This window comes from Ziziphus jujuba, chromosome 4 (genome assembly GCF_031755915.1).
Source record: "Ziziphus jujuba cultivar Dongzao chromosome 4, ASM3175591v1".
Classification (NCBI taxonomy): domain Eukaryota; kingdom Viridiplantae; phylum Streptophyta; class Magnoliopsida; order Rosales; family Rhamnaceae; genus Ziziphus; species Ziziphus jujuba.
In genome coordinates this window covers 13528387-13552499 of record NC_083382.1, presented here as the reverse complement: position 1 = coordinate 13552499, position 24113 = coordinate 13528387, and the positions used below count along the sequence as shown (strand labels likewise).

General features: G+C 32.7%; 3 protein-coding genes across 8 annotated transcripts; 2 read left to right on the top strand and 1 right to left on the bottom strand.

Moving 5' to 3' along the window:
• Positions 1 to 3334: 3334 nt before the first annotated feature.
• On the top strand, positions 3335 to 5336 carry LOC107406208 (squamosa promoter-binding protein 1). Its single transcript, XM_016013312.4, has 2 exons — positions 3335 to 3902; positions 4876 to 5336. The coding sequence occupies exons 1-2, from the start codon at positions 3556 to 3558 to the stop codon at positions 5105 to 5107; spliced, it is 579 nt and encodes a 192-aa protein (XP_015868798.1). The 5' UTR covers positions 3335 to 3555; the 3' UTR covers positions 5108 to 5336.
• A 2415-nt stretch (positions 5337 to 7751) lies between these two features.
• Positions 7752 to 14277, top strand: LOC107417128 (putative E3 ubiquitin-protein ligase RING1a). Of its 6 annotated transcripts, none has more exons than XR_007240257.2 (10): positions 7753 to 8190; positions 8342 to 8384; positions 10399 to 10457; positions 10924 to 11005; positions 11232 to 11352; positions 11455 to 11496; positions 12102 to 12626; positions 12941 to 13048; positions 13462 to 13775; positions 14095 to 14277. XR_007240257.2 is itself a non-coding variant. In XM_048471695.2 (10 exons), the coding sequence occupies exons 1-10, from the start codon at positions 7947 to 7949 to the stop codon at positions 14125 to 14127; spliced, it is 1476 nt and encodes a 491-aa protein (XP_048327652.2). In that variant the 5' UTR covers positions 7754 to 7946; the 3' UTR covers positions 14128 to 14277. The 6 variants fall into 6 exon arrangements, 5 of the variants coding, with proteins under 5 accessions (XP_048327653.1, XP_048327652.2, XP_048327651.2 ...); XM_048471695.2 differs by having other exon boundaries at positions 7754 to 8190; positions 12123 to 12626; positions 13462 to 13701; XM_048471694.2 differs by having other exon boundaries at positions 7754 to 8190; positions 13462 to 13701.
• Positions 14278 to 14461: 184 nt separating this feature from the next.
• LOC107406207 (protein TPX2) lies at positions 14462 to 19519 on the bottom strand. Its single transcript, XM_048471693.2, has 20 exons — positions 19151 to 19519; positions 18546 to 18631; positions 18292 to 18426; positions 18145 to 18209; positions 17780 to 18037; positions 17604 to 17700; positions 17403 to 17510; positions 17175 to 17288; positions 16876 to 17028; positions 16699 to 16761; positions 16507 to 16587; positions 16269 to 16424; positions 16046 to 16177; positions 15876 to 15956; positions 15667 to 15786; positions 15389 to 15555; positions 15184 to 15292; positions 15050 to 15109; positions 14874 to 14968; positions 14462 to 14755 (listed from the first exon to the last, which is right to left on the bottom strand). Exons 1-20 carry the CDS (start codon positions 19320 to 19322, stop codon positions 14638 to 14640), a joined length of 2370 nt encoding a protein of 789 aa, XP_048327650.2. The 5' UTR covers positions 19323 to 19519; the 3' UTR covers positions 14462 to 14637.
• Positions 19520 to 24113: the final 4594 nt, after the last annotated feature.

Sequence of the window (24113 nt, the reverse complement as noted above, 5' to 3'; positions counted from 1 at the left end):
AGAAAGCTATTTGACTAGATTCTGTATTGTAATCTTCCAATATCTATCTCGAATTCATTCATCTAAAAAAGGTATTTCTTTCTTTTCCTTTTTTTTTCTGTTTCTCTTTTAAATTTTTCATCTTCTTATTTTAGTTTGGTATATATAACCTAGATGAATATATTTTCATCCGGATTACACAACCTCAGATATAATTGCATAGTTGGGTATATGTCATTTGGATGGATACAATTCATTAGGATTATTGTATTCTAGATGGCTTCTTTTGTCTATATTATATAACCCGAATATGACTATATAGTTTGGTATATGTAATTCGGATGTATATAATTCGTCCAATTTATGTATACCAAATGGCTTTATGTATATTTGGGTTTTCATCTAGATTATTGATAAGAATATCGGTATCAATTAAAATATTAAAGATATGATTATATGGAAAATGTCGATGGAAATGTCAATATTGATGGAAATATCGGTAAAATTATGGAAACTATATATATTTGATTTGGAATTTAAATTTTTGTGTATTAGATATTTAATATAATAAAATAAAGTAAAAACATATAATAATTAGAATAAAAATGATAATAAAATAGTCCTCAAATATCATAAATTTGTACATAAAGTAAATCCAATACTTGTTAGTATCAAAATATTGTAAATTTGTCTATACTCCCACTTTCCTTTATTTCCTATGTTGATGTGGTTTTGGTTATTCTCCTCACCCAGTATGTCTGAAAATGAACATAATCTAGGCACTAGCTATTTCTTACATTGTACTTCTTTCAAATTTATTAGGTTTTAAACAAAACCTTTACATGTTGAGGAATATTTTTTTTTTTCATTTCGTATGCATATTAATAATTTGAATCTTGCTTTTAGAAACATTGATAAGGAATATATATTATTTCCTTTTCCATTAAGTTTTTCATATAGTTAATTTCAAGTTTTTGGTTGTCAAAATCGACAATTAATGATAACACCAATATTTACTGATAAGTCTTTGAAATATCTGAAGAAATCCATCCCTATTACAACATTTCCATCGACATTTGCTTATACTGTCGATATTAACCGACAATTCTAACATTTCTATTGACAACATTAACATATATTTTTTATCCCTTTTGTCGATGTTGACATCTGGAAATACTGATAATGTCACCAAAATGTCGACTGCATTTTCACTCATGGTCCATATTATATAACCTACAAATAATTGAATTAGTTAGGTATACATAACCTAGACGTGCTCAATTTGTTTGGGCTATATATACTGAACAACATTACAAATTACACAAACAATTATCTTCTCTGGTATATATATTTCGGACATGATCAAATCATTTGAAGTACATATATCAAACAATTTCAAAGTGTATATGATGAAAATAATTAATTGGACGATCAGATAGAATGAAAATTAAACAGAAATAAGAAACTAGATAAAAAAGAAGCAAATAAATAATAAAAAAAGCTAAATATTTCCATTTTTGGAATTGAAATAAATGATTTACTAATTATTTTTGTTGATCTTTTTCTCTAATCGCTAAACATTATTGTTTCCATTTTTAAAGTTTTCTTTTTCTAAAACTTTATTGCTGTCTATTTGGTAATTAATAATTAATTTTTATTATGTTTATGTACTTTCAAATATTTGTAATTTTTTAGTAAAGAATATTTTTGAAACATTGAAAAGTAATTAAAATGTACTATGAGTATCAAAATAATGTAGTATAAATAGAATTATCCACTCAAAATTCCATCTCCTCATCTCTCGTATTTTTGCATTCTTTTATTCTTTATTCTTTTTATATAATGCAGATTCTACAATGGTCGAAATCGCTCACCAAGTAATGCAACAGCCCATCAATCACCACCCAATGTACGTGATTATGCATGTCGAATGGTGAACAATGGATTGTTGCCTATCAAATAGTGAAACGGGTGCCTTTGTCCACAATAATAGTTGTTATATATATATATATATATATATATAGTGATGCCACCATATTAAAATGTTCATCAAATTATTATTAATTAAAATATTCATATAAATTAAATATAAAAAAATAAATTTTTAAATATATAAAAAAATTAAAAATATAAATTAATTAAATATTATTATATCATTTGCTAAATAAATTTAGTGAATATTTTGACAATTTTAATATTATTGTAAAAAAAATATTATGATCATTCCACTAATTACAATAGCAATTTTTTATTTAATTAATTGAAGAAGGGCCTAACACCAAATCTTGGACTTAGTTATCATCAATTGTCAATACTATAGGAAAAAAAAAAAAAAAAGCCATTAAAATAACAATGTTAGGGTGTTGTAATACGTTATAAATATTTTAGTGGTTTTTTTCCATATGACTAGCCATTTTTTTTTAAAATATATTTATATCTATTTTATTTATTTTTTAACATTGAAGATCATCATCGGAAAAAATAATGGATTTGCCACACAATTATCCTGATGGACATAATTGTCCCTTTTTTTTTAAGCATTTGTCATTTTTTGAGATGCATGATGAAGTGAGATACCATAGGTCAAATACAAATGATGAAAGGATGTGGTAGTCATTTGCGGGATTTTATTTTTCTCTGACAAAAAAAAAAAAAAAATTGTGGGATTTTGCAATAATTTAAAAAAAAAAATTGGTAAGTAAGCAGTTTGGCATGTTGGTTTTTGGCTTTCTGCAGAACAATTGGGTTGGATTCTCCATTTCCATGGATTACTAAGCTTTTTTATTTTATATATATATATATATATATATTTTTAAAGGGTTCAGAAACTCAGAACCTCTAGTCCCCACCATTGTTAATAAGAATAGTACTATTACCAAATTTTGAAAGGGACAGAGACGATCCTCTTATTCAAGTCCTATACACCATCAACTGCAATGGAGATGCAGACTTTTCAAAACCCCATTGGTTAAGACCCTACCATGTTCAAACCCCAAAGTTTTGACCCAGACCTAACCTCACCATTCTTGAATTCAACACAACCCCACTGAAACCCTCCTCTCCACAAACATCACCCAGACCTGTCCACGCACGGTCTGTAAATTTGTTAGCCCCACCACTCACGAGAATTCTCATGGTCCCTCCCTCCTATGAAAAAGCAAAAAAAGTATGCAAAATGTGTGTATGTGCTTTCATGGATTTTTGGGTTTTTTTTTTTTTTTTTTTTTTTCTTTTTTAATTATTGTTTTTTAATTTTTATTTTTTTAACTATGGGTTTGACATTCCTCATTATCAACTCTGTGGTATTATTTGCAGAGGGAAGAGAAAAAAAAAAAAAAAAAAAAAAAAGGAAATGAAAAAAAGAGAGAGAAAAATTATGGAGGTGAGTGTTGTGGTCCTCACACTCTCACACTGGCTTCTTTTTCACTTTTTATTCTTCTACTATAGTTCCACCACATCCCCAACTTCTTTAGTATCTCCCTCCTCTTTGCTCTTTATAAGAGAACCCAATTTCATTTACTTTCATTCTTCAATGTTCTTCTGTTATTATAGCTGCTTTACTTTTGTGGGTGTTCCATGGATTTGGGTAAAATTGAGAGGAATAGGCAGAGAATGGTGATAGGGAAGGAGAAAGTGATGGTGGTGAAGAAGGAAGAAAGAGATGAGGAATATGAGCAAGTTGGGTGCTTGGAGGAGGATAAGAAGAGAAAAGGAGTTGTAGGTGGTGGTGGTGGTGGGTCTGGTAGGAAAGGCTCAGGAGGTGGTGTTGGGGGTTTGAGGTGTTGCCAAGCTGAGAAGTGTACTGCTGATCTGACTGATGCAAAGCAGTATCATAGGAGACATAAGGTTTGTGAGATTCATGCTAAGGCTCAAGTTGTGGTTGTGGGAGGTTTGAGGCAAAGGTTTTGCCAGCAATGCAGCAGGTTAGGAGCTCCAATTCTTTCTTGTTTTGTGGCAATTCTTTTTGTGATTGTGATTTTTGTTGATTTTTTTGTTTTGCTCAACTGGGTGCTTTGCTAAATTCCGAGTTTTGAGGATTTTTGGCAAAATTCTGCAATTCCCAGTTGTTACTTAACTTGGTAGCTGACTTTTCTTTTGTGACTCATTCTGCTGTGGTTCTGGCAAGAATTTTATAATTCGTGAATTTTATTGTTTGTTTTAAACATTTTTCTTTCTTTTCCTATCAATTTGATATTTAATCGATTGACATGGTAAAAGAAGAGTTGATTTGTGCGATTGGTCCCAAATAATTGGAGTTTTGAGTTTAGTCGAGCTGATTTTCCTTTGGCTTGTAGATCCCCTTAGATATTCCTAGATTCATATAATTGTTCTTTGCTTCTTTTTTTCCTTTTTTTTTTTTTTCTTTACTTTATTTAAATAGTAATACATTGTTAAAAGATTTATTCAGTGTAGGGATAATATTATTATATGTTGCATCGTACCAAGCTGGTACTGAAATGTACTTTATGACTTAAAACAGATTCCCATTCTCGTGACTATGATGACATATTTATATTTATTTTGATTTGTATTGTTACTGTTATCTTACTCTGGATGTGCTGCAGTTGCATAAAATCTCTATGGAAGCTCAATTCTTTTTCTTTTGATTTGGAATAAAGGTATATCCAACTGTATGTATGCTAGTTTGAAGTTTATTTAGGACCTTATGCTAAATACTTATACAAAAGAGATAACAAGTAATATTCATTCTCTATTGGACTCACAAACACAGAAATTAATACAGTCACAGGCTGTATATACAGTGAACTATATGATTTTTATATCATAGTACTTAAAATTGTTTTGGCATTTTAGCATCCAAAAAATTCGGCAAGTATTGGAATATATGTTTTAGTAATTCAATTTAATATCCTAATTAAGGGTGCTATCTTGCAGATTTCATGAGCTATCAGAATTTGATGAAACCAAACGGAGTTGTCGCAGGCGTTTGGCAGGACACAATGAACGGCGAAGAAAGAATTCAGCAGAGTCTCCTGCGGAAAGCTCAAGCCACAAGGGTTCAAGTCCTCAGTTGAAAGATATTGTTTGTGGGAAGGTTGATGATAGGGGGAGAATTCAGATATCCATCCAAGAAAATGCCACTTACAAGCATTTCCAGATCAGATAAGACTTGAGCCAAGTGGTTTCGAAACATGCTCTCTCTCTTCTGTCACCCTTAAAACTGTAATGACATATTTGAGATTTCAATTTAGTTGAAACAGAAGTATGGCATTGTCATATGCACTTTGTTTCACTCTTAAGTATGTAACTGCAGTTACAGGCATAAACTATTATGTGTTTCGCATTAATCTAATATATTTTGCAAGGCTAGAAAATATTGCTCTTATTCTTCACCAGTGTTTTGCTTCTACATGAGTTCGTATTACATCGTTTTTAGCACTGTTACGTTGAAAAGAAAAACACGGGATCGCTTGTGATGGACACATTTTAAAGGTTGGTATGCTGGAGTTGCATGCACATGTGGTATGTCAAGGTGGAACAAATTTGAATATGCTAATTGTTTTGCACCGAGTTGTAAACCTTGTATGAATGATCTCCATATGATGCGTGATCAAATGATGCAACATGCTTGTCGGTTCCATGGAGATCAACTAGCTCCATCCCTGGTGCGCCTCAGTGGACAGGGTGAGCTCAAATTTTATGTAAAGAGACTGAAGGGTATTATTGATATACAATTGGAATGACTTTGTTATCATGCACATCCTTTTGAGTTATGTGTGATGATAATATCTTAAGTGACAAGTATAGTTTTCCTTTTCTCCTTTTAAATGATTGGATGGTTGATGAGAAGTGCATTATCAATGGCCTATATTTGCTGTGTCTCCATTATTCTGCTAATGCAAATGTGATGTTTTACTTGGTAGGACAGACAAGTGCTGGTTTTAAACCTCATAGCCTGGTTGGTCTGTAGTTGCTATCTTCTCCTAAGTCGTATGTTAATTAGAATATTTTCTGATGAGTATGACAGGTTTGGTAGGTATTCGAGTTTTTAGTGGTTTTTGACCTATTTTTAGGTTTTTGATTAGCTTTAGATCATTACTATGCAATATGAAAAAAATACCGACTTAAATGATTTTGGTGTTTATCCTCATTGTTGATGAAGCTGTTTACTTGTGGGCAATTTCTACATCATTGGACTTATGAGAATGAGACAGTTTTCCAAAATCTTTTTGAAGCACTTTGCCTTTTGGCACAAAGCTCAAGGTTGATGTTTGGAATTCCTATTTTTGCTTTTTAATGTTAAATTTTGTCAATAATCCTGAGCAAGTTTATGAGCTTACCAATTTTGCACTTGAATTTTTTTTGTTTTTGTTTTTAATTATTTTATATTTTTATTTCAGCGATTACTAAATTTGCACTTTAATTGAATTGGAAGTGGGTTCGGTCAGTAGTAAATTATAACATGCAGATGTTAAAATGAGTAAAGCATGACTCCCAACTACGACTTCAAGGGACATGAATTCCAATGTAAAAAGTTTATTACTATGCATTGTTTTCACCTGTCAACAAGAAAATAATTAGTTATCTTTTTTTTTATTTTTATTTTTATTTTTATTTTTTGTAATAATATAAAAACTTATATAGCTTCATGGGCCAAGCAAAAATAATAATAATATGTTAGAAAAAACAAGGCAAAAATAATAATAAAGTAAGGGACAATGTGTAGTTTGTCGACCTGTAATTGGTGGATCAGCACACTTGTCATCTCCACTATATGTTTTTTATTTTTGTTTTTTATTTTTTATTTTTTTATTTTACTTTTTTGGAATCTTTCCGTATAAATATATGGTGTGGATGGCGTTTTGAACGACAAAAGGTGGATTCGGTTTATTTATTAAAAAGGGGAAAAAAGAAAAAAAAAACTAAATAATTTTTCACCGGTCTGTTAATTTACTCAAATTATTTTTAAAGCAATATAGGTTTAAATTATAATTTTTCTTTAAGAGCAAAATTGATTAAAATAGAAAGAGAACGTAAACAATAAACAATAAAGTACGAAGGTAAAAATTGCTTTAAATTTTGATTCAAATTTAATAATGAAAAACATAATTAAAAAAAAAATTTTTTGATGACATCCTATGAACTTTTCAAACACTATAACATTAATGTTTGATCTTTGATACGATGAAAAAGCTAATTGCTGTGACATTTCACATGGTGTATTTGTAATTACCTAAAAATTAGTGTTACCTGAAAATTATTGTTACATAGAGAAAAAATTAATAATAATAACTAATAAGTGTTTATGCCTTTTGTTTTTTTTTTTTTTTTGAAATGAAGTGGTGAGGTTCTATTCACATTTTTATTGTTTTTAATTATTATTTTTTGAATATTGTTAAATTAAATTTTACATAAAAACCTAATAAATTCTATAATAAGTTACACGGTTTGAATAAAATCTAATTTATCATTTTATAATTATAAATATAAATAATTTATTAAATGAGCTAATTTATAATGGAGATCAAGTAGCAAATTTGCTATAAAATTTATTTTATTTTATTTTTTGGGTGGACAATAAAGCAGTAAAAGAAAAAGAGAGAAGCATGAATAACAATTGAAAAGACGAAAGTACCCAACGGAGACAGACGGCCGTCTACCAAGGCAACATGTGCTGCTTTTATTTGCCGAACATATAATTCTCAACTATATATATAAAAAATATATATATATATATATATATTTATATGTAATTATATATATATATATATATTGATAAAAATAAAAAAATAAAAAATCATTAAATATCATTGAAATCAATAAAGGCAGCGACCAGCGAAAATCTCCCATCTTTTGTTGTTTTTTGTTTCCTTGTTTTGCTTTCCATCTCGAAGAAGAAACTTACGCTTTGCTCTTCTGGAAGCTAAGGCCCAGAGACTCTCCTCTTCTTCACTACCTGCAATCAATCTCTCTCTTTCCCTCTCTGTTTTTTGAGTCTGATATCAATGCCCGCACATAAGCGTTCTTTGCACGACAATCTCAGTGACGATGAAGAAGAGCCTACGAACCACCACCACCGTCCCAAGCAATCTCGTCCCCAGCCTCAACCCCAAGATGAAGCTGAACTTCTTCTACGACTACAAGAGCAGAAAGGAAAAGTGGTTGTAGAGGGAAGTGATGATGATGAAGATGAAGAAGAAGACGATGAGGAACAAGTTAAACAAGACGAAGAAGAAGATGGAGCAGAGGGTACGTGTCTTTATCATTCTTTCTTTCTCTCTCTCTCTCTTTTTTTTTTTTTTTTGGTGTTTGTGTTGTAAAAATTGGTTTTTGTTATCTGGGTCTGTTTCTGTTTCACGATTTGGTTGAAGCTATTTTTTGCTTTTCATTTTTGTTTCAGATTCTGTGGGTAGCCCATCTTCTAGCTCTCAAGAAAGACCAGAGTACTCACTCTATTTCTCTCCCGTTTCTGTAAATCATTTGCTTGTTTTCGTTTTTCTTTGTGATTTGGATGTTGATCTTTTACGTTTAGCTTCTGGGTTCTATTTGCCGTGAATTTATAGCTGCTTCTACTACCATTGTCGAGCTGCATTTAGAAGCTCAATACTTCGGTTGTTGATGGGTTCCCTATTTTTTATTTTTTTATTTTTTTGCCCTCCAGTTTAAAGATGATAATGGGTTTTAATTATAATGGGAGGTGTAAGTTATTCTACTTTTTATAATCGTTTCTGCTTGATTTTTTGCGTGAGAGAGTGTTGCATGTCGTGATCCACGCTTTATTTGTGCGTGTGGTTTTGGTCTGGGAATATATTTTTATAGCGTCGAATTTGGAAATAGGAACTCTTTCGAGTCATTGTTTCATTAATTTCCTAACGGTACACATCGTATCTTCTTCTTTTCTTGGCTACCGTTTAAATGTCAGTGATAATAGTTTATACTCTTACTTGTGCATGGTGGTAGTTAAGTTCCCAAGCTCACGAATTCTGCACGTGCTTGTCAGCAACTAATCTAAAATATTGCCATGATACCCAATTGGATGATTGGGACGATTTTATGAGTGATTGTATTTTTGGCTTGTATATCATAAACTTCTGTTGTCAATTTCTTTTCCCTCATTACCTGATTTCCGTAACTTTAATTTTGTAGTAATTTATAATAGCATAGCACTTGTTTTGGGGGGTTCTTAATTGGATATGTTATGTATTTAATATATTCTTGAAGCCCGCCAGTTTACTCTAGTAATTCAAGTTGAGCATGTTCTGGATAAATTTAGTCGCGTTCCATAGCTTAATTGCTCTTTTAATATTGTTATTTGTTTGGAAGAATCAGATGGAAACTATGATATAATATTTACCACATGTATTGCTTTTTTTTTTCTTTTTTTTTTAAGGAGACTAGATTGCTGAAATGCTCTCTGCTCTTTCAATTTAGTGATTTAAAACTGTGACAGTAGATCAATATCCAGGGATTGATCTGCTTAGGAATACTATGATGAGGCATATGAGACTAGATAATCCCTGCAAATGGTGATGGAGCTGTGATGCCCCTGATATGGGGACAGAAGCAGATATGTATCACCTTCACAAAAGTTGGATTGTAAGCAAAGCTAGGAAGCTCATAGCATTTGATTGCTGATTGAGTTTAGAGTTTAAAGTATTGTATCCAGTGTTAAATTTTCTTTGGAGGTTCTTCAACTGTCCAACATTTCTTAGGCATTCTGGTTGTCAACCTTCTGTTAATGCAGCCTCATGAAAAGAAGACCGACTGTTCTAAATAAAAATTGATAGGGAGAGGAGGCGCAGTATGAAAGCTGCTTGTCTCTTCTAAGAACTTCGGTATTCTATTAAGAAGAAGTTAGGGTGAATGGAGAGTATCCCTGACAGAAAATTGAGTGTCATGAATTAAGGGCTGAAAGACTGGTAGAGAAGAATAAGACAGTCAGTTATTTAGATAACTATAATTTTACTTTCTGCTGAAGCTTCTAGTGCAGGTATATGACTTCATTTTAATTCTAGTTGTATACCAGAAACTGAATATTTGAAAAGAGGTGTTATTTAATGTGTATTTTATAACTATGATTATGATTATGGTGTATGCTTATGCTTTTTTCTGAAAGATCTTGTTAATTTACTACAACAAATTTTTTATTTTTATTAATCTTTCTGATTTACCACTGACATTTTATTACTGCTGCCTCTCTCCTCTTGAGAAGGGGAGAGTTTTTGTTGCAAACACAGATTAGGGAAGGAAACTATGCTTGCAATGGCTACCCCCTGACTTTGTAGTCTACATTATTAGTTGGAGTCCCAAAAAAAAGCTTTGTAATGGAATTCCAGTAGTCTACAAATCTACATGAATCTGTATTTACTTTTTGTACAGATAAAAACTATATTTCTTTTGATTATATAGATCAATGGGTGTAAAGAGTTGATTCCACATATTTGGTTTGTCTTGCAGATTTGTCTCTGTAGAACTGCCAGACCTACGTAAAGATGTACAATGTCCAATTTGTCTTGGTATGGTTCCACATTGACTCTTTTGTGTGTAATATAATTTCTAAAGCATAAAAGTTTTGAGAACACACTGCATCCGAATTGAGAATATTAGAAACTTTCTCCGTATAGGAGGGTCTTTCTTTCAGAGACAGAAAAATGCAGATTAAATGGAGAAGCTACGTGGATTTTTATTGCATGCATATTAGCAATTGTATATTTTGATTTCACATTTCTGTTATACTTGAACTACATGTTTAAATGGAGTTGCACAAATGGTTACTATGTTATGGTGAATGTAAGTTCAGTTTACTGTTTGCAATAAGATCTTTTGTTTTCTTATTTGGTAACATTGTCAAAAAAGGAAAAACTGACATGGTTAGAAAAGTTCACAGGCTGTTTCATTTCTAGTATGTTTATTCATCTATTGTCATCTATGCTGGGTTATCAGTCCAGTAAGTACTCATTGATCAAGTTGTTGCCTGAACAGGGATTATTAAGAAAACTCGAACTGTAATGGAATGTCTACACAGGTTTTGCAGGGAATGCATTGACAAATCAATGCGCCTGGGGTATGTATTGTAGCTTTATTTTCTCAGATTTTCTATTATATTAACATCTTCATTTTAATCATCATTTTATCATTCTATTTGTTTGATTAATTTGTGTATGGATATGTTTATAATACTAGCATTAGCCTGGAAAGGGGCTATTTCTAATGAAAAATTATTGCAAATTAAATTAGACTTCTTTTTTTTTTTTTTTTTTTTTCCATGATGGTTGGTTTTATTATCTCAGGAACAATGAATGTCCTGCTTGCCGCACACATTGTGCCAGCCGACGTTCTTTGAGAGATGATCCAAATTACGATGCCCTAATTGCAGCTTTATATCCAGACATTGAGAAGTATGAGGAGGAGGTAGACCTGCTTAAGCTTTTCAAAAAATTTTATAACAGAATATGGATGTTTTGATAATCTTTGGGCAGATCAAGTAGTAATTTGCAGCTTATTTGGTATCAGGAACTGGCATTTCATGAAGAGGAAACGACTCGAAATAAGCAGGTCAGGTTCCTGGTTATTTTTGCATAAACCTGCATAAATGTTTTTTTTATTTTTTTATTTATTTTTTTTTTTTGGTGTTATTGTATCAAATGTATACATCTAAAATCATTGTTTATTGCTCATCATGGACACAAGGAAGGATTTTATTTCATGAAGTGCTTCATCACCTTGTTTTCCTCTGGTCTTCATAGAGATTTTATTGCTGATTTTTATCAGAGAATTTCTTGTCTGATACAAGCTGGGATTTCTTCTAGTACTAATCCTGGTTGACCTTGCTAAATATTTAACTGATGACTTAATTTGACCGTTCTTTATGCATGCTAGCCTGAACATATGGTTCTATAAAAACAAGAAAAAATGCTTGATCAAGTGATTTCATTTAACAGCAATTGTAATGTGGATAATAAAAAAAGCTCCTTTCCAAGGATAAAAAGATATAAAATTGTAAGGCTTTCCCTCATACAAAATTTGAGCTTAACAGATCTGATCGATCTTTACCATCCAAGCCAAGCACCGGGAGTCAAAAAACTTTTATTGTTTCAGATGGTGCATAATTGCATGCTCATTTTTGTCCATACTTGGCTGTTTGAATTCCTCATTTACAGATCCAAGCATCAATTGCCCAGGTTTTTCAACGACAATCTGAAGCTCTAAATAAGAGACGTTCTTTAGGCAAGGATTCAACAGACACATTTACGTCAACAGTGCAACGCAATCATCGGAATGGGAATTCAAGAAGACGGAATGCTCGGACCATGGAATTTCAAGCATCTGAAGACAATGAGGATGACAATGTTGGAAATAACATTGGAAAAGATTCGTCTTCCACCGATGAGCGTCGGCTAGAAATAAGGCAAAAAAGGCGCAAGAGACGGGGAGGTATTCAGTCTTCTTCATCAGTGGCCAATCTAGATGGAGGAAACATTGAAAATGACTTAGAAGTAAGCCGAGAGAACCATGGAATTTCTCTTGGCACTACATGGTCTGAAATGCTTGCTTGGGGTGGTGGTGGTGCTCGTAGTAACACACGCCATGGAAATGCCAATGGCTACAACAGTAAGAGTTCTCGAAGCACTCGCTTATCCAAGTTGGTTGATTACCTCCGGAGCTTAGAGGAACACAATGATGAGGTATAAAAAGTTTCTGGTGGCCCTGTTTACTGAGGTAGCTTAAATGTGTTCTATGCATCACCCATATAGTTCTCTTGCTATATTTTCTCAAAGAGTGGTGGAATAAAAATCTTATCCATTTGTTTGCTCTCACTGAGCACCTGGAGGACCTGATTAAGTCCTTAATGTCTTCCCTTTGTGGTTGATAAAGCTCTTTGATAGAGAGAGAAGGAAAGGAGGAAAAAAACAAAAAAAAAGAAAAAAAGAAAAAAGAAAAAAAAGAAAAGTGCCTTTGTGATATACATCTGATAAAGCTCATTAATCTTTTTTTGCAGTTAGATGTACATCTGATGCTTATTTCTTTGGACAAAAAAAGTACACCAAGTTTGCAGCAGCCTCACCTATGCTGTCGGCCAAGTTTGTCAGTTAAACACCTTTGTGAGGTGAGATTTTTCTTGTGAAACTTTATTCTGGTCGTTGACTTCATATATCTTGCTTTAAGGTGATAAAATATAGTATTGATGCATGTAAGATACCCAAAACCCATCTGACTCTTATTTTCCCTGTGCTTAATGTACCTGATCCTGCATATCTTTCAACTTGAATGGAGCTGAATTACTTTTCATGAATGTTATTGTATAATGCCTTTGGTTGAAGTTTTGAGGTCTATTCTTCCATGTTGGGGGGAATTTTGAACTTGCCGAGATTCCTGGCTAATGTAGACCTGTTTAGTTTGAATTCATTTCTAAAAATTCTATTGTAACGTTACTATACTTGTTCTCTCAATATTGTTTTTGCTCTGCCCAACCCAGTTTGTTGTCAAAAGTATAATTAATTAATCAGATGTTGTATGTAGTATGTTGCTCGGCAGACACCTTTGCAAGCTGAAGAAGTTGAATTGTTGGCACTTCGAGGGCGATTGCCTCGATGCCAGTCCAATGATGAAAAGTTGACTCTAAACCCTTCTACCTCAATAAACGATCGGGATTTGGTGTCCTTGGTAATTAATCCATGCAGTGATGACCTGCAAATTTTGGAAGCAGAAGAAACTCTGGCAGGGATCAAAGCCAGTTGCCCTTCTAGTAGGGACCATTTGGTAAGTGCAAATTGGTAACTAGCTCTCTTCTTCAGCCCTGAGATTTGCTCTTGGTACGTACTATAAGCAAAAAGGTTCGTAGAAAAAGCTAATGAGAGAATTGGCTTTTGATTAGTGCTTTTTTCTTTTTCTTTTTTTCTTTTTTTGAATGTGGTTTTGCCAGGATAATCCCATTTAGTTGTTCTAATTATCTTAAATTCCAATTCATGTTGAATTCACTGCTCTTTTCTTCTGTAGTTTTTTTTTTGGATTCTATTGTGCAGGCAGGAGAGTAGTTTTTACTTTCGTTTCTCTATTATGTCAAAGTGTTTAAATTATTTTGCATTCTCAATTCATGTTGAATTCACAGTTCATGTTGAATTCACTGCTGTGTTTTTCTTCTGCTGTTTTCAGATTCTATTATACAGGCAGAAGGCGAGTGGTTAGCAAATTTTGGATTTACAGTTAGTTAACTACAAAGTGGACGTCTTGTCTAATTCATTGTTGATAGAAGAAACAAAATAATATTATATATTTATGAATACACAAAATAGAGGGTTGTAAATTTCGGATATTGGTGGAAGAATTGTTTAATTATTTTGTGCTTTTTCATTTACTCAAATTTCTGGCTCATCGAAAAAGACCTACTGGTCAAATAATTTATTGTGCTTTTTCATTGAGCGGATTTCCAGAGATGATCAAAGATGATCTTTCTTTTTTTCTTTTTTCTTTTTTTTTTCTTTTTTTTTTTTAATTTATATATATATTTTTTATATCTAGATTTCTCAGAACAGGATTTGGGTGCATTTTTTCATTCTTTGTGAAACCAGTAACTTTACATGTAGTCTGTGAAAGAATTACATTTCATTAAAGAATAGTAAATGAACTGGGACAACACAATATTAAAAAGAGTTCTTCAAGAGTTCTTGAACACTCAGAACCGCAGGAAAACGATCATCATCTCATATGAGCTGCAGCGCTGGAAATAGCCCCGTTGACCACCATTCTTCGCTTCTCTTTCCTTTGAAGCACGCGAAGATTTGGTGATTTAGCTTTTGTAATCTCCTTTAGCGACCTATAAAAGTAAATAAAATAAAAAATTCAACATAATCTCACAATTAATAAACACTCTGCAGTGAGAGAGAGAAAACAGGGAAAGAGGACAAAAAAATAAGCTTTGCATTTTCCCTTACTTCTGAGGGCAGAATGGATGGTTAAATTTGGGCACAGGCCTTGCATGCGGGACCATTGTCCTTCTCATCTGTTTCAATGCTTTCTCTTCCTCCAACTGCAAATATGGAGGAAAACTTTTAAGATAAAATGAGCAACAACCAAGAAAACAAAGCAAAATGTGTTGATTCATTCATACCATCTTTGCTGCTTCAGTTTCCTCTCTGTATCTCTTATACATCATTTCTTTCTCCTTAACCTGTAAAATAAACCTCATGAACAATACTTTTTTGAAGTAAATTATGCTATGTGCTATATGGAAGAGTAAATTACCTTTTGATCGAATTCGGCTCTATCTACAGCTCGATGATCAGTATGGTGATTGAATTCTTGAACTTGTGTGAGTGGCTTGCGCACTTTTTCTGGAACTGGAATTGGGTCCCTGTACCATAGAAATAAATAAGAGATAAAATAAACTTCATTTCCTTTCTCGTCTAATAGTTAGTGTCGGCTAGTCTCGAATCCTGACAATGCTTACTCTTTTAGGATGGGAAGTGCCCTAAAAATCCTCATTTCCTCCTCTTCTTTTTCCTTCCTAAGTCTTTCTTCCATCTCTCTTTGTATTTCCTCCTCATGCCTCACCAAACTTTCCAACTGGAAAGGTTCTGGTCTTGTGCATGGTTTAGGTTCTGGTTTTGGAGGAATCTGCATAAAAGGATGTGTTATTTATTAAAAGCTCATTTGTGTTATTGTTTAAAAGCTTATTTTTATTTCACTGCTGGCAACTAAAATGACGAAACTGGTAAATGTCTGTACCACAGGGTAGTCGGTAGTATAAGGATATGGGTTAGCCCTGGGAACTCTAGCTCTTTCCTCTTCCCACTGCTTCAGCATAACTTCTGTCACAAATTTCCTTTCTTTCTCTGCTCCTCGTTCCTATTGCATAAAGATGTAACAGAGATAAGCAAAGGAAGTGTAAACAAATTTGACAATTCATTTTTACCAAAGGAAGTAAAAGGTCATACATCTGTATGCAAATTGAATGGATTTGGAATTGTTTTTCTTGGAATCTGACTGTCATGGCAAGGTTCGGATTTCAAAGACAACTGCAAAGCAAAGGGAAAAGAAAGGATAAAATCTGATCTCAATTTTTTCTGTAGGATGAAAAGAAAACTCAGTTTGATTTTGAATATACCTTATCAAATAAATCAACTACTACAGCAGGTGGTGGAATTCTCTCGTTTGTTGCAAAATGAAATTCTTGAGGTATAGTTACTTGTTTCTTGGCATTACAGAATATCCCCAGATCACCCTTACTTTCGAATATCTACAAAGGATAAATTCATTTGTTAGTGTAAAAGGTGATATTAGTCAAACATCACTTTTCAAAAAGGGGGTCAAAAAAGTTGGGAGGATACCTTCTTATTCAGAGGCCTGGCCTTAAATTTGGGGGCATTCTCAAGTTCCTCCTTTTCAATTTCCAGAGAGCTTTTTATCTTAGGTGGACGAGCCCTTAATGATGTATGGAGTAATGGGGTTTTAGGTTCAGTCAGATGGGGCTTCCATTGATTATTCTGTCAGAAAACATAGAAAAATCTCCGTTCACAACGCAGGAAGATGGGAAGAAATATCATACTTGAAGACATGATTCTCTACCTGACGTGAAAATTCTGTAGAAGTTACTGAAGCTGAATCCGCATTGTTATTGGCCCTTGCCATGGTCTCCAAATGGAATTCCTGCAAACAAATAGGAAATAAGAACTTAATCAAAACAAATGTTGCATCTTTTTTTTTTTTTTTTTTTTTTTCTTTTCCTGTTTTGCCAGCATCTGTTACTACTATTCTTGCCTGAAATTCTGGTGGTTGGGGTTGACTTCTCGGTATTGCAGGTAATGATGGGGCTTCTAGAATCTGAGAAGAACAAGAAGACTTAAACATTTTGTAGATGAAAAAGGCAAAATCATACACCGTACAAGAAACAAACAAAAGTTCGACGGCACTATGTACGTAAATGAAGGCAATTACCTTCTTGTTCAAAGGTCTAGCTTTAAACTTTGGAATTTTTGCCATCATCTCCTCCTCAAGTTCAGCTGTACTTTTCACCTTGACCGAGCGAATCCTCTGGGAAGTTTCAAATTCAGGTTCCTTAGGCCTTGTCAATGAAAGTTTAGGCTTTGTCTGGATATACAATTACAAGTAGCATCAACACGAATATTAGTTGGGAGGAAATAACAAAACAAAAGCAAAAGAAGAGAATGCAGAGAATTAAGATAAGACGAAATTTTCATTGAAGTGGGGAAAAAGATGGGACTTAGTTCTATTACATGGGAAAGAAAGCCATTCACATTAGGCAAGGACAAGTCTCTGGTACTTGATTGAAACTTCTTCATCATTTCTGCCATTGAAACAAATGGCACAGCTGGTTCTCGAACGTAAACCTATTTTAGAAAGAAAGTTTGCCAATTCAAATTCCATATCAACAAAAAAGTTCAAATGAGTGTCTCAAAGGGCTTTATTCAATATTTCAAAAAAATTTGGTAAAAACCACAAACCTTCCTGTCCTCTTTTTGAGTTTTGTTAGTTGAAGGGTTATTACTGTCACCTGTGAGACCCAATTTTGACTTGTGGGGCAAATTTTGGGGGGGCTTGACATTAAGAATCTGAATATCATAAAAGAAAATCATTTCAAATGAAGAAAAATAATATCAAAACAGTAATAGTTAATAGGGAAGAGTGCCAGATAGGAACCTCACCTGTCTAGATCTTCCACCTTCCAACTTCTGCCGCTTAATTGCCTGATTCTCCAGGGCTAAATTGAGGGCGCCAGCAGTGTTTTTAACGTTTGTTTCTCTGAGAATCAAATTGGTTTCACTTAGTACTCGGCAAGCGCAAGTTCTAAACAAAACAGGAACAAGGAGAATGCACCTACCGTTTCACACTAGATGGATTGATTTTTTTGGCTTGTGATGAATGTAAGTGACTTTTTGGCTTCAGGGCTGACGGATTTCTAACCATACTAGCTATCTTTTTAGCAGTCTGGTGCTTCTTGGAATCAGTCACTGAGGTTTCCTTCTTTGAGGTCATCAATGAGATTGGAGTGCAAGCTTCTTTTGCTGTCTGGCCAACAGATTTGCTCTCTGTCACTTCATTTCTCACATTGGAAAGAGAAACTCTTCCAGGCAAAGCACTGAGATAATGACTAATGAACACAGAAAGTGAAGAATACGCGTTTAAGTAAGTAACAATAAATTATGTTTCTAATGGGTGAGTACAAAAGACTACAGTATAACAAACCTTTCAAATCCTCGACTACACTTACTGTCCCCTTTATCTTCATTCAAGCAATTATCGAGAGAAACCTGGGAAATGCTTATATGAGTATATATTACACAAGAAATGCTATTTTTATAGTGCAAAAGTTCTGCAACACTAGTTACTTACCTCTCTGATGGTTGTTTCTTTTTCAGTCTCTACTGCATCTGATCCTTCCTTCATTTCATCAGGAATGAGTTTGATTTCAGCCTCAATTTCTTTGGTATTAGTTCCTTTTGGATCCGACGACGCTGACTCAGAGTTCTGCAACATATTACACCGCTAATGAGATCAGAAAGCTAAACCTAGAACCAAAATTTCCATTGACAGATAACACAAAAAAAAAAAAAAAAAAAAAAAAAAAGAGATACAATAAAAATCACCTGTTGCTGCATCTGCTCTGCTTCACTAAAGTCACACAGGCTTTCAACAGTGAAAGATCTTCCCGTCCTGATTCTAGGCATGAAGGCTGCATAATTTGGAGACCCAAGTTCAAAAATTTGCCACAATTATTACAAATTCAAGTAACAAAGAATTGAATAATTAACAATTTGTGAAGAGAAAATTCTGAAGGATTTCCGATTTTGCTGCAACTAAAACAAAGCCTAAACTCCAACAGAACTCGGAGAGAAACAAATTAACAAAGAGGTCTTAAAGAAGAACTACAAACAACCCTAAGAATTTAGAAAATGCAAATAAATTTAGAAAGTAAATTCTCTCTTTTTCCTTTTTCTCTTTCCGAGAACGACTTAACTCCGGGGGAAAAAAAAAAAAAAAAAAACTAATTCAGCGAGAAATTCAAGAAATGCCCTAAAACTCAAAGTACAGCAACCGAACCAAATCAACAACCAACAATCAGACAAATCCTAGACAACATCATAATAAAAATCAACAGAGACAAATGAAAATCCAACTAAGAAAATTTGAGGAAATTTAGGGGAAAAAAAAATAAAGAAAAAGAAACAGAGAAGAGTGGGATCGAACTCACGAGAAGGAGCATAAGTACGATCGGAATCGAACCAGACTTCGGCCTTACGGCATTCCTCGTCAGTCTCACCCTTGACGAAGTCGAAAAAACGAGGCGCAGAGAACTCGTAAATCTCGTCGATCATCATCGTCGTGGTCGTGGTCTTGGAGTCCGATTCCTCAGCCACCGCCATGTGAAAGTGACACAGAGAGAAGGAGAAGAAGAAGAAGGAGGTTAGGAGTTAGGGTTTCCTGAGATTTCGTCGGAATGTTAGGAAGGAAAAAAACGAAACGAAGAAGAAGATCGTCGGGGGTGGTTTATTGAGACTTTGAGAGACAAAGAGATAGTGTGAGATTTGAGTAAGTGCGGGGGTTTAACGTTGGCTGAGGTAGAGATCTCTCTCCCAACGGTCGAATTTTTTGAATTCGGGGAGCCACTCAGCCCAACGGCCAGTAACGCGACTTTTCGTTCTGAGGTGTCTCCAACGGCTACTTTTTCTCTCATTTGTCAAATTTGTCTATACCATCGAGCGGCGACGTTTTTTGTGTTTGGTGGATTTTCCCTTTTTTTGCTTTTTTTTCTTTTTTTTGTTGGTTGGTTTATGTAAATAGATGCGTCTGGTCCAATGGTTGTGAAAAATCGAAGTGATATATGATCAATCCATAGTTATTATATATATATATATATATATATATATATATATATATATATATATATATATATATCTCCCTCTCTCAAAAAAGCTTTTAAATAATAGAATAGATATTTATCAACATTAAGAATGATTATAATGATAAATACTATATTTGGTTTTCATGGTTAATTGAATGTATGTAGTAAAAATTCAATATGAAAAAATGAATATCTTTGGAATAGTGATTTAAATTATCATTGGGTTTAAGATGTTATATGGATAATAATCACTAATTATATCAAATAACCCTTTTTCTTAAGAGTTGCTTTAAAAATTTTAATTTGAAAAAAAAAAAAGTTGTTTCAAAAATTGTTTAGGTCTCTGAATATAACTTTCAAAACAAAATAAAGATTGGTGGATATACATATATATATATATATATATATAAACAATTTTTGCCAAAACAATTAAGTCCGTGGAAATATATATGATTAGATTTAAATCCATATATTTATAAATTTTGAATGTTACTTCTAGCATTTTAATGTGATTTAAAAGCTAATTAAAAAAAATAATATTAAAACTATAAGATCATCATGACATAAGGTTGATTTATACATTGAGATATAATAACAAATAGTATTACCAAAATAATTAAACAACTTTACTTAAATTTTGTTCTTATACTAACAATATAATATTACAAAATAGATATGCGTAACATCTTAAATTTATTTCTTATATATACTAACAATATAGTATTATAAAATATTTAGTAAAATTTTATTATATGGATATTAATTTAATGTGTCTAATAATTGCTTTGATTAATGTGACCCTAGTAATGAATCCTGATTATTTTTTTAATTAACGATTTATGCCTCATTATTGGTAATATATATATATATATAAATATATAATTAGTCTCAGATCAAATGATTTAGACTTTTTAAAAATAAGATCTTAATCATGACCTTTGATTTTCTCATTTGGGTTATAAAAACCAAAAAAAAAAAAAAAAAAAGGGAAAATCCAACTCATCAAATGTAAATATTTAAAGGTTAGAATTTAAAATAAAAAAAATCAAGTCATCTTGACTTCAAGCCTTTTCCTATATAAGGTGTCTAAATATCTATATTTTCTTTTTCTTTTTTTAGTATTAAAAAGGAAAGATTCTATGTTACAACATTAATTAATTAGTCCTAGCTAATTCTGTACATATAAATATATGTTTATAATCATGACATAAAGCAAGTAGAATTTACATTTATAGCATATAGGTTCATTTCTTCTTCTTCTTCTTCTTCTTCTACTACTACTACTACTAATAATAATAAAAGATGGAAAACATCTAATAAGTAAATGAGATTTGAGATCATAATTTTGAAAAAAAGTGGAAATTTTACCACTGCACCCTAGACTTTTGAGCGTTTGCAACAGCAATACTAAACCTTAATTTGCGTGCTATAATATTAGTTATAGTTTCCAGTGTATGTTTGCTGTTTTGGTGTGCCTTATTTCAAGTTTCCTTTTGTCTTTTGTGTCCATTGTTTCCCTAATCTTCCAATGTCAAGTTCTTTAACCAGTTCTCCAAGCTTTCGATCTCCTTGTCAAGTTGAAGAACGATGGAGTACTGATCTTCGAAGTCTAGTTCATCATTTAACACTGTATTTTGCTACCGCTATTGGATCAGTCGACTTTTCTGTGTATAGTGAGTGATTTGATCAGTCGTCCAATTCATGATTACCTTACCTTCCAACTTTTGAGGAAATGATGCCTCCACCAGTGTTTTGCTTGTGCTCTCGCTAAGTTTTCATCTACTTCAAAAAAATTTACTAAGAGAAAGTGATCGATAATATATTATTTCTTAACATATTCTCCTATATATGAGTCAATTAAAAAAAAAAAAAAAAAAAACTGAATTATAAGTGTGTCAAATGGATGCAAACAAAAATTTAGTTAACCCAGACATTAATTGTTCAAATACAAATGCTAAATAAAGATACTCAAAATAACGAATATGATAGTTTTGAATATTTCTATTTATGTTATATGTTATGAAAATATGGTTTGAATTATCAAAATATAAAAATTTACGGTAATTTGTAATGTTAAAAATAAATAAATAAATAGAGATACTAAAGATCAATCATAAAACTTCTCGACTGTCAAAAGGAATAAGCAATTAAGGAAAAAATCATAAAACCTTCACTGAAGGAGTAACCTATATACACAAAGGTACACAAACTACTTTTTTTTTCTTTCTTTTTTTAAATATAAATATTTAAATTGAAAATTGAGATTTTTAAATTGGATTTGGTTATGTATTATAAAAAATCATAGAGGAGAGAAAGGAAAAACAGGGGAAAAAATTTTTTTAAATAAAAAATAAAAAATAATTGCTTTGATTGGGGAATTTCTGGAAGGGGGAGAGAGAATTTCCAAGAGGAATTAAAGGAATTCCGTCCAAATCCCACCATATTTCCATTCCATTGCTGTTGACTGTGAAGCTCCAAACTAAACTTTGCTGCTTCCTTGATATGTTGATGGGAGTTTCATCTTCTTTTATGGAGCTAACTCTCTCAGTTCAAGAGAGCAGAATGTTGGATGGAGTTGCATTTACATAACCCAGTTTCGCTTTTCCATCATCATCGCCATGGTTGTCCGAAATTTGCTTCCATGGCAACTATTGGGCTCAATCCCTCTTTGAGTTTTGCTCTTTCAATCTCTCCAAGGAATCCATTTTCCTACTCTGATTCCTTCTCTTTTGCTGGGTTTAATCGCCGAGGAGAACATTGTAGTTCTTTTCCAACTGGTGGTTTTATTGGTCCAACTCCGACACAATTGAAATGCGGCCCTAATTTTCTATTGCAAGAGAGAAGAAAATGACACCAAATGCCTTTATATGAAGCTCATTTGTGCAGCATGTGTTGCTTCCGTTAAAGTTTTGGACAGAAAATGGCAAAAGGAGTAAGGGTGTAAATTTTGTGTTAGTCTGAGATACAAATTGTAAGGAAAAAATTTTTTGTTTAAGTTGCAATATATAAGATCCCATATAGTTCAAGTTGTAACAATGCCAATATCCTTTAAATTTATTAGAAAGCTAGATTAGAGTAGTTAATTGCTTTCGGAACTACAAAAAAAAAATGGAGTTTGAGTTTTACTATATTTTAATAATTTTTAGTTTCAATAAATTGTATTTTTAACTTTTCAATTTTAGAAGTCACAATTTAAACATTTTTAAGTTTCCAATTTGTTACATTTTAATTTAATTAAAGTACTTGACTAACAGGTTTCATCCCATAGTGTGCCATATGACCAATATTAAAATGCAATTTAGTTAAATTTTATGCATATATAAGAGAGAGAGAGAGAGAGAGAGAGAGAGAGAGAGAGGGCTATATATGATATATAATGAGAACATGTTTTCAAATTAGAAATCTAAATGGTAAAATGGTAGCTCGTCTTGTGTTAAAATAATATACATTAATAAACTAGTAGAGTCCGTATGACAAGCATATCAGCTATACTTTGAAAATGTAATTCAAAGTCAAAAATGTAAGGTGGTTGGGACTTTTAAAATATTAATCATGCAAAGGCCAAAGCAAACATGATAGTGTATATACATTGAATATGTCTAACCCAAGGAGATTTCAATCAAGAAACCAAGTTATGATCAAATAAGCTATGAATCCATAGTCTCTCTCATTAAAAAATAAATAAATAAATAAACTCATGATAATGATCATCCACATTGCTTAATACCAGGTAGAGAACAAAAATGCTTATAAAATATAAAACATATAGAACCCTGTTGCCAAGGTAGCACAATGTCACGGGCCTAGCTTTTCCAACACTCCCGTGCGGCACTTAGCACTTCCCTTGCTAAGTAAGCCTTGCTCACAAGCTATGAAAATGCGGAAGCTAAGAGTGAGAGAGTAGGAAGTAGGATAGTTTGAGAGAATGTGGAGAATACTTGTATTGCTAGAATTCTTGATGTGCTTGGATATGCTTGGATTCTTGGATATGTTACAAATGAGAGACCAACCCCTTTATATAGAGGGCTTGGCATGTAGGAAAGTTCTAGATATGTACACATGTCACCTATCTAGTTTGGGTTCTAGATTATTCTAGGATTATGTACAAGATATTTACATGGAGTATTCTAGAGAGATTCCAATCTACATAAGTCTAGGTTGCTCTTGAATCTTCTAGAATATTCCGGGTTTCTCTTGATTCTTCATGGAGAGTGTAGAGTCTTTCGGTAAAACCTCAAGGGTTTTACTCCTTTTTCGCGGGACGTGACACTCTCCCCCACCTAAACTCGCGACGCCCTCGTCGCGCCTTCTT